Genomic DNA, 16,872 nt, shown 5'->3' with positions numbered 1-16,872 from the left:
GGGGATTGTCCCAAAACTTGCTACAAGGGGCCAGAGGGGCGGCCTGAATGAAAAATGTGTAAAATCAAGCACCGTGAGGGCATTGTGTGAAAATTGTGAAGGATTTTCCTAAGCTGCCAAAAATTGAAAAAAATGACAGGGCGGGTAGTGTTGAAAAAGTAAAAAATGGGAAGGGTGGGGGATTGTCCCAAAACTTGCTACAAGGGGCCAGAGGGGCGGCCTGAATGAAAAATGTGTAAAATCACGCACCGTGAGGGCATTCTGTGAAAATTGTCAAGGATTTTCCAAAGCGGGCAAAAATTGAAAAAAATGACAGGGCCGGTAGTGTCGAAAAAGTCAAAAATGGGAAGGGTGGGGGATTGTCCCAAAACTTGCTACAAGGGGCCAGAGGGGCGGCCTGAATGAAAAATGTGTAAAATCAAGCACCGTGAGGGCATTGTGTGAAAATTGTGAAGGATTTTCCAAAGCGGGCAAAAATTGAAAAAAATGACAGGGTCGGTAGTGTCGAAAAAGTCAAAAATGGGAAGGGTGGGGGATTGTCCCAAAACTTGCTACAAGGGGCCAGAGGGGCGGCCTGAATTAAAAATGTGTAAAATCAAGCACCGTGAAGGCATTGTGTTCCGCCTACGGGACGGGTCGGAGGTTGGGAGGTAGCGACAAGTTCTTCTGAATTGTTTAAACACCAACCCTTAAACATATATATTGTTGTATACATTGTTAGAAAGCTTAGATTGCCCTGATTCATTCAAGACCACTCACGACTTATATGGTTGCTCACAGCCGTAATAGTATTAGCGATTAGCTCGGCTAGCCACTCAGCTAAAGTAAGAAAAGCTATAATGCTACATACCTTCAATGTCTTCCCTTTATCCACAACGATCATCTTATGACTCAGGACTTTCTGTACAGCTCGCCAAGTATCCATTCTGGTGAAATATGAAATCCGTTTCCGTTTCCGTTTCTTTTTCTTTTTCTCCTTGTCACTACCCGATGTGAGTCGCCTACCCGATGTGAGTCTGACATGCGCAGTAGCGTTTTCGATCGTCCGCCATCTTGGACGGTCATGTACGGCAACTCCGCTTGGAAAAAACGCCCCCAGACTCAAAACGCGATACGCGAAATAAATCAGTTGTATAAACATATAAATATAAATAAAATAAATCAATCGTATGAATGTATAAATATGAATAAATATAAATAGTTTGGTTGTAAATAGTTGTCAGAGGTTAAGAGTAAGTATACATATCATGGAAATATCTGGAAATCAGACATGTATAAATATAAATAAAATAAATCAATAGTATAAATACATAAATATGAATGAATATAAATAGTTTGTTTATAAATAGTTGTCAGAGGTTAAGAGTAAGTATACATATCATGGAACTATCTGGAAATCAGACATGGAAATAAAATAATACAAAGTAATAGTAATAATAATTATATCTATCTATCTATATTTTTATTGATATATTTATATTGTATTATTATTTTATTATATACATATATAAAATAGATAGATAAGATAGTATATATATACAATATATAATTATATATAGATATATACACACTATCTTATGTATCTATCTTTTTATTTATATAATATTATTTTATTATATATATGTACATATAGATGTATTGTACTATAAACATATTATATATTTTTTCAATTGAGAATGGTATAAACTAACTGAAGTTTTTAACATTACATTACATCCATTTTACATTCATAGAGCTTTGATTTTGGAACAGTTTTGTTAACAAAAAAGAGGCCAAGATTTATCTGATGTGTGATGTGCACTCTTTTATACTTTGTTATAGACACAGGTACCACCCTCTCTAGTTCTGTCACAGCTCCTCCACTCACCTGATGGACTTCCTCAGCTGTTGTTTTGATGCAGACAGATATTTAAACTGTGGTATGCATGCCTCTGTTTGACACACTATTACAAGACCATTTCAAATGAATGAATGCTCAAGCCAATACTGAAAGTTTGTTAACTTTTAGTTTATAACTTTGAAGGACCAAAGGATTCCATTTTGAACATGAACCAAACATTTTAATCTAAAGATACAAAAATGTGTTTCCATCAAATTGATGTCAGAGATGGAAAAACAAAAGACAGAGCTTAAACAGTATTGTCAAAGAATTTAAATCTTGAATTTTAACCACATGCTTTAAAAATTTAATATAAACAATGGAAGAAACAAAAGACACATGTATGTACATAGCTATATGAAAGATTGTGCATATATTCAAGTAAAGACAATTTTATGTAATCACATAAGAAGTTCCAGATGAGGTGGTTCGGGCATCTAATCAGGATGCCTCCCGGACGCCTCCCTGGTGAGGCGTTCAGGGCATGTCCCACCGGTAGGAGACCCCGGGGAAGACCCAGGACACGCTGGAGAGACTATGTCTCTCGGCTGGCGTGGGAACACCTCGGGATCCCCCGGGAAGAGCTGGACGAAGTGGCTGGGGAGAGGGAAGTCTGGGCTTCCCTGCTTAGGCTGCTGCCCCCGCGACCCGACCCCGGATAAGCGGAAGAAGATGGATGGATGGACATAAGTTATGACTGTACTCTTTAATTTAAAGAGACCCAACATTCCCCCCATGAGCAAGCACTTGGCGACTCCGTAACGGGAAGAAACCTCAGGCAGAACCAGGCTCTAGGTGGGTGGCCATCTGCCTTGACCGGTTGGGGTTGATAGAGAAAGAGAGAGAGAAAGACTGAAGCAATCTGAATCTGGAGCATACAGGTATGTAGGTGCTTAAGGCAGAAGGATGATTGTCAACAGTGCAGTCTCCCGATCATCTTCATCTTTTCCTGAAATTGCACAAAAATAAAGATATTAGTACAACAGATATTATAGTAAACTTGAAACTATATGGCACTGTCTTTTAAACATGTGTCCACACACTCAGTAGATATTACAGTTAATAAAACAAATTAAGCAGCAGTTCTACCTCATACTAGTTAACTTTACCTCAGTGTCTTGTGTTGGGATGCTGCACTCTCCTCTCAAGAGCTTCCTTCCCTGGAACTGCACCTCTTGTCATTGATGCCGTCAGTGTTGAAAGAAAAGAAATGTTAGAAAAATGGTTGTTGAATACAAGGTGAAATGTTACTTCAAGCTTTGTGTTCAAATGTTAATTCTTGTATCATTCTCACTTGGGTAGTTGTTATTTGTTGGAAGTAGTAGAAGTTTTTTGAAGAAATTGAAGTTAGGCATTGATCCCACAGACAAAGTACAAACTACCAAATCAGCTTCTTACCGAGAGTGGAGACTGGAACGATGTCATTTAAACACAATTGACGTAGATGTCCAGCTCAGATTTGATCACTCTCTCCTACACAGTCCTTTAGACTGTTAATCTGAAATAAGACAACAAGAAATTGAAAATAAGATAAGTTAGGCATTGATCCCACAGAGAAAGTACAAACTACCTAATCAGCTTCTTACCGAGAACAGGTGTCATTTAAACACAATTGGCTTTATTGTGTTTGCCATAGATGTCCAGCTCAGACTTGATCACTCTCTCCTAGTCTTTTAGACTGTCAATCTGAATTAAGACAACAAGAAGATGGAAATAAGTGAAGTATTGTGTTGATCCTACAGACAAAGTACAAACTACTGACATCAGGCTCTTACCGAGAGTGGAGACTGAAAGGGTGTCGTAGATGGGGAGGCAGGTACTTGAGGAGGATGATGAGGATGACTTTACTGTATTTGGCGTAGATGTCCAGCTCAGATTTGATCACTCTCTCCTAGACAGTCCTCTAGACTGTCAATCTGAAGTAAGACAAGAAATTGAAGTTGGGCATTGATCCCATAGACAAAGTACAAACTACCAAATCAGGTTGTTACCAAGAGTGGAGAATGGAACAATGGCCACACCAACAGTTTAGCAGTATACTGAAAACACTTACGTTTCTGTCTGTAGTACGGCCTCAGGCGATTGATATTCACCTTCTGCAAGGACCCAGTGTTCTTTTGGATGGTGGCCACGCCATTTTCTGACATATCAAGGACTTTGTAGGGGCCTTGATGCATATGTTTCAGGCCATGCCTGAAAAGGAGAATGTCATCACCTGTGTTAATTTCTACTGTTTTGCAGCGCTTCCTTTTGCGTGCTACGTAACAGCTCTTTTGCTTCTCCTGGGCCTTTTCTATGTTGGCAAGAAGCTATTGGCCAAAGCCACAAATAAAGTAAATAACATGAAACACAAAAATACAACAACTTCAATACATGAGCTTTGTGCCTCACTACCTTTTCATTGAGGTCTGTGATTGTCCTCATCCTCGCTTCCAGGTCGTTCCAGCCGAGAGACATAGTCTCTCCAGCGTGTCCGGGGTCTTCCTCGGGGTCTCCTACCGGTGGACGTCCGGGAGGCATCCTGATTAGATGCCCAAGCCTCCTCATCTGGCTCCTCTCAACACAGAGGAGCAGCGGGTCTACTCCGAGCTCCCTCCGGATAACTGAGCTTCTCACCCTATCTCTAAGGGAGAGCCCAGCCAGCCTACGGAGGAAGCTCATTTCAGCCGCTTGTACCTGCGATCTTGTTCTTTCAGTCACTACCCAAAGCTCATGACCAGAGGTGAGGGTAGGAACCAAGACCGACTGGTAAATCCAGAGCTTTGCCTTTCGGCTCAGCTCTCTCTTCACCACGACGGATCTGTGCAGAGTCCACATTACTGCAGACGCCGCACCGATCCGCCTGTCGATCTCACGCTCCATCCTTCCCTCACTGTGAACAAGACCCCGAGGTACTTGAACTCCTCCACTTGGGGCAGGATCTCATCCCCGACCCGGAGAGTGCACTCCACCCTTTTCTGGTTGAGGACCATGGACTCAGATTTGGAGGTGCTGATTCCCATCCCGGCCGCTTCACACTTGGCTGCGAACCGAGGAGGTCACGGTCTGATGAAGCCAACAGGACCACATCATCATGTTTAGCAGTGTGAAGATCTCTTTGTTGAGCTGTAAATATGTATACAAGAGCAATACAACAAAGTCTGTAAGCATCGACTGAATAGAAAAACAATACATGAATGATCTGCAGCTATGAAGATGATCACGGTTTATCTAATATTGTATTTATCATACCTCATTCACAAACTCCCTCCCCTGGTCAGTTATGATTTTGCTGACCATGCCAAACATGTAAAACTTGGCAGTTACTGCAGCGGAAATCTCCACAGCTGACTTTGACTGTAGCGGTTCAGCAACAACAAACTTGCTGAATAAATCAGTCATTGTCAGAATGTATTTGTTCTTGCGTGCAGTCTCCTTTAATGGGCCAATTAGATCCATTCCAAGCACACTCCAATTTTCTTTCACCTGCAAATATAAATGTCGATAGTTTATCACAGAGTCATCTGACACATGTTGAAAAGAACATTATATATTGGTGTTCAACACTACCTTGATGGAGTGTAGCACTGGTGCCACTGTTTTTATTGGATCATTTAACTGGCATTGGTGACAGCGCGTGACCTGAAACAGAGGTCAATGTACTTGAATAGATATCTCATGTTAGTTAGTTTTTCTTGAAATAAAAATATAGTTGGAAGTTCTATCGTCCAGATAACAAACTTTGCCTTACCCAGTCAGTAACATCCTCCGTGATGGTGGGCCAGTAGTATCCTGCCACCAAACGGTTTCTGGTGCCTCTGACACCATTGTGGTTGCCTGTGCCTTGCTGGTTGTGGCACTCTTTGAGAGCAGCGCTCTTTTCCTCCTCAGACATAACCACCAGCCGCATGTACAGTTTGTTTGGGCCAGTGTAGAACAGTCTGCCATCTGTGTAGAAAACAATTCTTTAATTACAATTGTGTGTGTGTCTGTCTCTGTGTGTGTCTGTCTGTCTCTCTCTGTGTGTGTCTGTCTGTCTCTCTCTGCGTGTGCCTGTCTGTGTGTGTGTCTCTCTCTCTCTGTGTGTCTCTGTGTGTGTCTGTGTCTATCTGTGTGTGTCTGTCTGTATGTCTCTCTGTGTGTCTGTCTGTCTCTCTCTCTGTGTGTCTGTCTGTCTCTCTGTGTGTGTGTCTGTCTCTGTGTGTGTGTGTGTGTGTCTGTCTGTCTCTCTCTCTGTGTCTGTCTCTGTGTGTGTGTGTGTGTGTGTCTGTCTCTCTCTGTGTGTGTCTGTCTGTGTCTTCTATCTGTCTTGCAATATATATTCATGTTTTTCATTAAAATAATGTTGATTACAAAATGTATTGATTTATGACAACCTCTTGAAACAGACATATTTTGTCACTAATGAGCCATGTGTAACACTTTTTAAAACATTTTTTCGTGAAGAGATTAAAAATAAAATTTATGATTAATATGAAAAAAAAATATTGGAAAATAGGAAATGTTGTGCTAAAATATTTTCATTATTTTATTATTATAATTCAAATGATTACCATGATTATCATTATCAAATTACCATGCTAGCTAGCCAAATTACCTTTCAAGATGTAATTACTCTGAGAACGAGTAATCTTCCACTTCACAGCTTTTCCACAACTGGGATTAAACTGTCCCGATTGCAGGTAAGCATGGAGTTGACTGAAATATTCAAAATCGCTCATTTTAATCAATCCGCTGAAATTGACGGTGCAAGATTAAAAAGTGGCGCATGCGCGACTCACATCGGGTAACAGCGCGGATAGATACAAAGCGCATGCGCTACAGACTCAGAGGGCAGGCTCAATTTGCGGCAGCGGCATCTTCCGCGGCATTTCTTGCGGCACCCAGAGATGCCGCAGAAAGTGCCGCTGGCTGCCGCCGGCAGCGGCACTTTCCGCGGCATTTCTTGCGGCACCCAGAGATGCCGCAGCTAGATGTCGCTTGTAGGCACTTTCCGTGGCATTTTTTGCGGCATTTTCTGCGGCATTTCTTGCGGCACCCACAGATGCCGCAACTAGATGTCGGTAGTAGGCACTTTACGCGGCAATGATTTCATGACTGTGGCATGGTTTTAGGCTTTAGATGGCAATTTACAGACATGTCAACGTTAGAAAATAATTATGTTTTGATGCCACACATGTTAAACGTAGCCTAAAGAATACATATAGAATGGTTGCCATGTTTGGGTTTCCCTGTCCTCATCTTTCTTTATCCACTATAACTAAAATGGACGTGTGCTAAGGCAATACTTACAATAAGATTTGTGACACTTTATGACACAATGAGACTGCGTCACATTTTTAACATCAGCTTTTTAGGCAATTGGTCTATAATACTGATAAACGGATTTGTGTATTTTTGTTATAGTGTTGGAGATATGTGACATAATAAGAGGCAAGGCCTACTAAAATAGCCTATACTTAATTTTTATGAGAGATTTTTTTTTTTAATTATGGAAAATTGTGTATAAAACCGCATTTTTAAATATCATAACCTACTTTGGAGAGTTACCTGTCACACCTGGCAACCCGAGAGCGTGTCAAATCATTTTGACGACTGCCCACTCATTTGTCACATCAGCGTACGACTGTCAGTCCTGTATTTCAAATCCCCAAAGAGACATTGACGACTGGAGAAACATAGGTAAGTCATAATCAATTTAGTCAAATGTGTGCCTTGATTTTAGTTGTATAATTTAAAGCGTCTGCTATTTCCACTCAAGTAATTTGACAATTAAAATAATACCACAACTACAGCATAATGAAAACGTGACTTCACTCTATTTATTGTTATTTGGTTTTTAGGTTTTGATCCGGTGGTTGCAAACAAGCAGCAACATGTGCCGATATCGAGCTGAAAAAGTGCTTCAGGAGTGCTCAACTACCTGGGAAGAGCAAAGGTACACAACTTATTTGCAGTGTGGGTGTAGATGCCAAATTTGTGCCAGTAAATAATTTATGGCGCTAGTTGTGGCATAAAGTGGTTTTGCATCAATACACTTAACCTATATAATTTCTTTTTTATTTTCCAGTGCTGAAGATATGATAACAGCAGACACAGAGGAAGAGGTAACAAGTTACTATTTCTGCACCTAACAAAAGAGCTTTACATATTGGCTCTCAGAAAGTACTGCTGCATCTTATTGTGAAATGAAAAAGTAATTTTGTATTACAGGTTTATGTTATAGCCCACTTAACTTGATCAGTAGTGAGTGCTGATTGGGGGAAGCCATACAGCACATTTAGAGACACCATATATCAAAAATATTAAATGTCACAGATATCTAAACATTTTGCCAGATCCATTATTGTATATTGTAAAAGTGGATCTAAACAAATACAAAATTGGTAGATGAAATCCATACATCTATCTGCTGTTGCTTATCCGGAAAAAGATCACAATGGTAACTTATTGGAAATTGAGATATTCATCACCTCAGCAACACCTTACAGGTCCTCCTTATTACGTACAAGTTATGAACTAGGCTCTATTGGTTAATGGTGTGCAATTAAAAAATTCAAAATTTTAACCCTATTTGAGAATGACATCCATACCTGGACCATGTTTTCATCTTCACTGCAGCAAAATGTGTTTCTCCGCGATGTTGTGGCAGCTGCAGACTGGTGCAAAAAGAGATCCTTTGAAGGACAATTGAAACTGCCAGCGGTTCTTTCAATGGACAACAAAGAAAAAAAGGACCTGCTGGAGGAACTGAAAGTGTGGAACGAGGACTACGACGAATGTTCTCCAGCAGAACACCTCACATTTGTGTTTGGAAAAAAGACCGAATATGACACTTTCAATCAAGAATTGATAGATAAAATGGACTTGAAAGTGTGGGCTAGATTTGAAGATTAATGTGCTTTATGCACACATCCACTACTTACTGAATTTCAGCCTGCTCCTGGTTTCCCGTCCTACAAACGGATTAATCCAGGTGTGTCTGACCAAAAGTTGAGGTCAGACACACCTGGATTAATCCGTTTGTCCAATAATGTAGGACGGGAAACCAGGAGCAGGCTGAAATTCAGTAAGTAGTGGATGTGTGCATATAGCTCTCTCTCTCTCTCTCTCCCTCTCCCTCTCTCTCTCTCTCTCTCTCTCTCACACACACACACACACACACACACACACACACAACCTTGTTCAATTGTTGTGTTTGTTTCTTTTTGTTAATAAATTTTTATGGAAAACATTGCAAGGCTATTAATTGAAACCATAAAAATGTAATTTCAAGGGTTGAATTCATCAAAATTACGTATGCTTAAAGTTAGGAACAGGGCAGAAATGAAGAGAATTATTAAAAATAATAATAAATAAACAGCAGAACAAATCTATTAATCTGTTTGGCTATAATTTTGAGATGTTTCGTGGTTGATGGTTTATCTGGACAAATTGTAGTAGGCTATAATTTGGATATCATTGCTAAATACTTCCTCAGGTTTCCCCGAAATTCAAACTAATAGCCTATCCCGCACTTAGGCTATTATCATCTGCCCCGTCCCCTTACGTGTTCCTCCATGCTCCAGCACATGGTGACACAAGCATTATCCCCCGGCACACAGCGGCATGCCGTATCACATAATTGCACCCAGCAGCCGCGGCATCTCTGGGTGCTGCAAAAAATGCCACGGAAAGTGCCGCAAAAAATGCCACGGAAAGTGCCTACTAGCGACATCTAGCCGCGGCATCTGTGGGTGCCGCAAGAAATGCCGCAGAAAATGCCGCAAAAAATGCCACGGAAAGTGCCTACTAGCGACATCTAGCTGCGGCATCTCTGGGTGCCGCAAGAAATGCCGCGGAAAGTGCCGCTGCCGGCGGCAGCCAGCGGCACTTTCTGCGGCATCTCTGGGTGCCGCAAGAAATGCCGCGGAAGATGCCGCTGCCGGCGGCAGCCAGCGGCACTTTCTGCGGCATCTCTGGGTGCCGCAAGAAATGCCGCGGAAGATGCCGCTGCCGCAAATTGAGCCAGCCCCTACTGAACCAGACTCACATCGGGTAACACAACGCGCATGCGCGGTAGACTGACGTCAGGTAGCGTCATGGCGCATGCGCGAGAAACGCAACGCACAAAAAACCAGTCTTACCTATGGTAGCAGTAGTTTGTCCAAGCGGTGTTGCCGTAGATATCCGTTCAAGATGGCGGACGATCGAGAACGCTACTGCGCATGTCAGACTCACATCGGGTAGGCGACTCACATCGGGTAGTGACAGGGGTGTCTCATGCCATTTATGATTTTAACCCTGTATACTGTTTAGGGTCAACCCATTTTTACATTTAAGAGCTGTACAAAACACCATATACACATTTCAATTAGCCAGACTTTTCCTATTGTGACCAACAGTATACGAACATGGAAATGAAATGCATCATTTTTTTTTTATTTTTATGCAGCTGATACACATTTTTTATATGCAAATATACAAGTTCGACCTGTGTTTGTTTTATTCAAAAATCAGCATTCAAAATGATTCTATAAAATGTTCTCCTGGACCATAACACAGTGATTGTAAATGTCTTTTTTTCTCTATAAGATTAATCAAACAAACATTTATCAATGACCGACGGGGAATTTATGAATGTGAATTAGTGTAAATAGGCTACTAATTATGAGTCAGAATATGAACAGCACGTAAGGGTTAAGTAAGTTTCACATAATATTTGTATTGACCAAACAAAAGTATTAAATCCTGTTTTGTGTAGTAAAATATCAATATCTGTAGTATTATAACCCTTTTTATTTTGTTATGTACATCTGTTATGAATGACTGGTTGTTTGTATATGTTTTATGTGTTCTATTGTATATTCATTCAATAAAGAATAGGAAAAAAACATGCCAGGAGTTTTTTTTTAAATAATAATAATCATGTTTTACTAATGTTACTCAGCAAGCATTTTTGATCACATTTTTAATTAAGTTTCAACAATACTCATATGTGAAAATATATTGGTCAACTAGTCAATTACATTCTGACTATTTTTTGTTAGCCAAAACAAAGGGTACCCATATTTAACATTGTTAATGAACAGTAGACATTTAACAGGCCATAAAGGGAAAGAGGGAAAAGGAACGCAATACTGTAATATCAAATGGGGATTGGCAAAATATGTAGAAAAAACAACAAATGGACATGTAGGGAGTTTCATGGCAGAATATTTTGTGTTGAGAGTGTGGATCTGTAAATGCTGATCATGGTCATGGATTCTGGAAATGTCCCCAAAACAACCACATTCTGGAAAATAGTTTGTACAGCAATTAAAAGAAAATGAAGATGTTTCTATTTAATTTTTTTGTCATGTTTACCATTTTCCCTTGACTCTACATTTTTTGCTTAATTGAATCTTTTAAAACTTAATCTGTTCTTTGCTCCCTTTTTTAAAAAATTATACGTCTTTTTTGTAAATAGTTTTGATTTAAATGTATTTTTACAGTTACACACCATTATGGAAATGGATAATGGAATAATTGTTATATAGTTAACTTTTGACCTAATAATACACACTTATGAAACAAACACTTAAGGCAAGGGAATCAGATATGACCCAACACACTTCAACAGTCCTACCAACACAGTAAGCATCCATGTAAATATACTGTATTACATTTTAAAAAGAGGTAATGTAGGGTAGTGAACACAAGGTGGCACAATTGTAACAATGAATAAATTCAGTTGCATAGGCTGTATAAAAAAGACAAATTAAAAGGAAAAGATTTCGTATGGAGGTAATTTGTACTTGTGAATAATATAAAACAAATCAAACACACCTTGATGATAATTTAACCAGTGAAGCTTTATTAAAGCAGTTCAGAGTATCATACAGGGAACAACGAGGCACAGCACCTGTACTTTTTGACAGCACATCTCCAATGAGATCTTTGTTAATTAAGTGGAAAATCATTGGTCAAGACATGAGCACTTTGTGACTTTTCTTCTTCTTTACAGTTTCTATCCACTATGTCTCCATCTACAGTAAAACAGCTGACCCTGACAAAACCTGCTACATCCCCATCCCATCGGTTCCTAATATGACACATCTTCAAGCATTGAGAGACGATGAACCTTTCACTCTGCTCCAATCCAACCAGCTGATGGCTTACTTCCTCTCATAGTAGAACCATTGATCAACTGTAAATGAAAACATCATAACAGTGAGTCACATACAAACTGATCAACCTCGGCAGAAAATAGATATGCTTTTAATAATTAAGGCAATATTGAGAAGAATATACAGTCACACTACCTGATGAGGGTAAAGGTTCTTCTTTTCCACAAGGACATGTCTAAAAATACAATGGAACATCAATTATGAAATCGTATTGAAAAAGGAATGTAGCCTGGTGTTGAAATATTACACATCACGTTGCAATAATGTTACTTACCTCACCAACAGCAGTTTTAGCCTCCTCCGCTGAGCAGCAGTAGGGGCTGTCGCCAGCTGAGACACATGTGTTTTTGCTGTTTGAAAAGATACAGCATATGTGATCAAGAGCCACCATTGTATGTAAGTGTACAATTGTTCTGAAAGGAAGTTTATTTTTAGAAGTAGAGTGTTTACCAGTTCAGTTCACCAGACTTGGTCTTTTGGGACATGAGGTCTTTCCAGAAGTTGTGAGTGCTCTTGATTACTTCAATGGCAAAATCCTGAAACACAAAAAACAAAGTTTTCACAAATAGCACAATTTTCACAAGGTTCTTGCAATTGCAGGACCTGCATGCCTGTAAAATGATATCACATCTTACAGGTTGGTTTACTAAAAGATTTGCACAAGTTTGAACATTAACTGCAATTCTTTGACCGTATACTTTTCTCACAGCAGAGCAAGTCAGCTGAATAAAAGACTCAAAGCAACTTTTTACAAAGCAGAGCACTTAAGATCAATCATAATCCACTTTCTCACATTAGAAATGATCACAAAATCATGTGTTAGTTGGATACCTTATCTTTGAACTCATCATTGAAAGCAAATCGGTTCTCTGGTTTCCCATCTGGCACTTTGTACCTCCTGAACCAGTCGACTGTGGCCTCCAGATAGCCAGGTTTCAGGCGCTGGACATCACTGATGTCTAAACACAAACAAGACAAGTTCAAAATATGACTGATGCATGAATGTCCCAGACAGGTGGGAAAAATAGGGGATTTGCTCATTTTGAGTCCTTACTGTTGAAGTTGCTGGCTTCAGGGTCCTCCACATTGATTGCAATCACTTTCCAATCAGTCTCACCCTCATCAATCATGGCCAGGATCCCGAGAGCCTTCACTTTTATGACCTCTCCGCGGGAACACACCTGAGAGCATTTCAGTTTGCTGTTCATTGTCCATTTACAGAGCATGCTCCAGCCCAATTATGCTTGATGTTAATGTACAAAATTAAATGATTAATCACAGGGACTTCATGGTTCTGTAAAGTAAAGTCTGTGAACTCATCAGCCGGTGTTGTACCTTAGTGCCAATTTCACAGACATCAATGGGGTCATTGTCACCACAGCAGCCGGTGTCTCCGTCTTTGTGTGCTGGATCTTCCCATGTCTAAAATCATAAATCATAAAACAAGGCCTTTTTAAACATTTTGAAGGAAAAGTCTTATAAATACATGCCATCGTAGTTTTAGAAGGACTCATTAGCATTAGAAACAGAATCCTAACCTGAGGTACGGCTCCATAGTTCCATATGTAGCCTTTATGTGGGAACACATTGGCAACATAACGCAATTTGCCCTTCTTCACATCTTGTTTTATTGGGTTCAGGAGGTCTTTTGTAGCAATCTGGAAATAAATTGCAAAATTTATATTCATAAATGTTTGCTCATTGTCAAGTTACACCACAAGCAAACTGAGAAAATTATGGTTTATTAGCAACTGAGGAGCTTCAAATTTGATGCTTTGGGGAAAAATATTTTAATCCAATAAACAGCAACAAGCAACATTATATCAGATCCAAATGTTGATATGGCATGATAATTGAAGTTTCTCACCTCCATCTTTGCATTTGTCCATCTTGGTACTTCAACAACCATGTGAAAGATGTTCTGTAAGATAGAAGAATCTGTCATAATCTAGCAATTTAAAATGGTACATTTTATATACTATGTAACATTACAAAGTTATTTCTTAAATATATAAATAATACAGAGTTGACCTGAAGATGACACAGTGAAAAGATGTGATTTGTACGTTTTAGTGATATCTAGCGGTGAGGTTGCAGATTGCAACAAACCAAATACCCGTCCATGCAATTAACAGTGTTAAGAGCAATACTATGGTGGCAGGGAAAAGCTAGTTCAAGTGTTTGGTTTACCCCCTTCTGGGCTACTGTATAAACATGGCAGTGCAACAGGGGTCCTGTGTAGATATAAAGGGCTCATTCTAAAGGTCACAAAAACAACGATTCTTATGTTCAGGTGTTTATACAATAATTAAAACATACTTATTAATATCATATTCCAGTTCTGCCAAGTCCGTTCTACATTATCCCACTAAATTCTACACACTGCACCTTCAAACACATCACCTTGACATAAAGTGCTATATGCATGCTTTTAGTGCTATTGGTCGAAACTCTGCCAATAGAATTAATAGTTTCAGAAAGATAAGATATCTGCAGGAATCACAAGAGATATTGACACAGCACAGGAAAAGGGAGAGTAAAGGCCATCGCCTTCACAACTAGACTATGACCCTGCTATTCTGCAGAGCATTAGCTCTCTGCACTTTCAGTATCTGTAACTGATAAACAGTGGTTTACTGAAAATGGTTTAACTCACTGAACTACATATTCATGACGGCACTGCAGGTGGCATCTAATCAGTGGGTAGCTTTAAAGAGTACACATTCACATACAACTTTAATGGACTGAGGGTGACAGACATTACCTGGCTCTCATCAGCATACATTGGTATGTCATGGAATGGTGAGATGTACTTTCCTTCAGCATTTTCTGTAGGACAGTGAGATCAGACACTGTATGAATATGATGGGCAGATACAAACAATTCCAATAAGTTGCATGTTAATTTTGCAAAACGTCCTGCACAAATACATTAAATGTCCACACCTAACCTATGTTGGCTGAGCACACAGTCTTATATAGCTTCTGTAATCCTCAGGATCTGCACTTGAAATTTAATGATACAGATATGTGACTTGATGTTACTCTGACAAATTCGTGAGTTATATATTTCATGAGAAACGATAAGTTATGACTATGAACTATGCAGGGCAACAACAAATTATGGTGATCAAACATCAGTCTGTACAACCACAGTTGCTGGCCTGTCAGTATCAATGAATTTATCAATGTTTTATAGTCAGAGAGGGCGTTGTCCCACCAACTCTGAGCTCATTTAATGCTGGGTGACGTCTTTGAGCACCTTGCAGTGTTTCCCGTAAAAAACAACTTCCTTCAGCGATAACAGAGTACACTATAATGGTGTAAGTGTTACATCAGAAATCAGTTAATCTGCTGGCACAATAGGCATAACTGGATAGCACATTTGTAAATTACTCAACCAAAACACTAATGGTGCCCAAACAAAGTGAAAGCACTACGTGTAATCTCCAGTAAAAGCATACACATACATCAATACTTTCAGTGATGTGGTGGAACATAACCAGAAACATTATAAATGAATAAGTGACACGTGGGAGTTTTCGGCTAGCCTGTGTCAGACTCCTCAAAGTAGCACACACACACACAAAGACTATCATTTATGTTTATCTTCTACTTACTGAAGAACAAGCGGTAGCTCAGAGAGTTCGGGTTGCCCCTCTCTTCCACTGTGAAGCTCATGTTTTAGTGCAGGTATGAGTCGCTTTCTGGCTCTGGGATGAGGATGGCGGCGGAAGGAAACGTCGCTCTGAGTTTGGTAGTGTTCGTGCCTACATGGTAACCCTAGAGTTGTAAAACAAACTCCCGCGAGACTCATAGGGAGGAGGTTACTTGAACCTTTTTAACCCAACCCAGGATCTCTCCCTAGTCTTCGTCAGGTGTAATTTATTCCTAAATCCAACCAGACTTTAACCACAGCGTTGTCACGTCAAAAAATAAAATAACGGGACAAAAATATTTTGAAGAAGCTCGCGAGAGTTTCGCAAATCTAGGGTTATCGTCTAAACGCGACCCTCGGTTTTCTAGACAGAAAGGGCAACGCGCCTGCGCACTCTGGATGGATCAACAACAAAGTACCATCTCAAATGTGACTCATTTAGCATGAAAAAACGACTTAAAGTTAGCATTGCGTATGAAAACAGACCAAAGGCTGTGGAGGTACAGCTATGTTAATATTAAGTCCTATTTAAGATAAGATATATCTTTATTGATTGATCCCCCTTGGGAGAGAATAAAATTGATACAAGCAGTATAGTGGGCAGGAAAGTCGCATGGTGAAAGTGAAATAAAATCAAATACTACATTGGGGGTGGTCCCTGCTTTGGAGACACGCAACAACAGCCTTTTCCTGCAGTGGAAACGGGGTTATAAGGAAAGTTTTATTGTATAAAGTTTTAGTGTAGGATGGCTCTATGGTCCAGTGAAGACCTGTATAATAAACTGACCCCATTGTGTTCATGTATGATGAAATATTGCAATAATTCAGTTTTATATTTTAAGTCTGCCAACAGTATGAAGTCTCTGAGCAAAACAAGGAAAGAAGCATGTCAAACAAGGCATCAATAGGGTTACTATATATGAGGTACTCATGTGTAGGAAACAGAAAGGAACATTTCGGAGATGTATTATGAACTAAACTATTAACTGACTGATCTGCTATACAAAAAAACAGAACCTGTATTGAAAATTATTTTAGAATTACATTTCCCACATATCATTAGACAGGTGAGACAATGAACTTAGAAACTGAAGTTGTATGACACCTGAACAACACCAGTGCTCATGGCAAACAGGATGGCATGCATGTTAAATCCTCAAACTCACATGAGATGTGTAAACTTTGAGCACAACTAACTATCTTAATGAA

The 16,872-nt window shown here is 39.7% G+C and overlaps 1 protein-coding gene and 1 long non-coding RNA gene across 2 annotated transcripts; both read right to left on the bottom strand.

Moving 5' to 3' along the window:
- Nucleotides 1-2,698: 2,698 nt before the first annotated feature.
- On the bottom strand, nucleotides 2,699-4,354 carry LOC128372824 (uncharacterized). The gene is made up of 5 exons (XR_008322921.1): nucleotides 4,274-4,354; nucleotides 3,933-4,072; nucleotides 3,278-3,377; nucleotides 2,989-3,053; nucleotides 2,699-2,828 (listed from the first exon to the last, which is right to left on the bottom strand). It is a non-coding gene; the product is annotated as an uncharacterized LOC128372824 (long non-coding RNA).
- Nucleotides 4,355-11,670: 7,316 nt separating this feature from the next.
- ppa1b (inorganic pyrophosphatase 1b) lies at nucleotides 11,671-15,775 on the bottom strand. The gene is made up of 11 exons (XM_053332520.1): nucleotides 15,626-15,775; nucleotides 14,771-14,835; nucleotides 13,874-13,927; nucleotides 13,545-13,664; nucleotides 13,342-13,428; nucleotides 13,061-13,187; nucleotides 12,838-12,965; nucleotides 12,457-12,542; nucleotides 12,281-12,356; nucleotides 12,142-12,181; nucleotides 11,671-12,026 (listed from the first exon to the last, which is right to left on the bottom strand). The coding sequence occupies exons 1-11, from the start codon at nucleotides 15,684-15,686 to the stop codon at nucleotides 11,995-11,997; spliced, it is 876 nt and encodes a 291-aa protein (XP_053188495.1). The 5' UTR covers nucleotides 15,687-15,775; the 3' UTR covers nucleotides 11,671-11,994.
- Nucleotides 15,776-16,872: the final 1,097 nt, after the last annotated feature.

Source organism: Scomber japonicus, chromosome 14, assembly GCF_027409825.1.
Source record: "Scomber japonicus isolate fScoJap1 chromosome 14, fScoJap1.pri, whole genome shotgun sequence".
Classification (NCBI taxonomy): Eukaryota; Metazoa; Chordata; class Actinopteri; order Scombriformes; family Scombridae; genus Scomber; species Scomber japonicus.
This window is presented reverse-complemented; position numbering and strand designations above follow the sequence as displayed.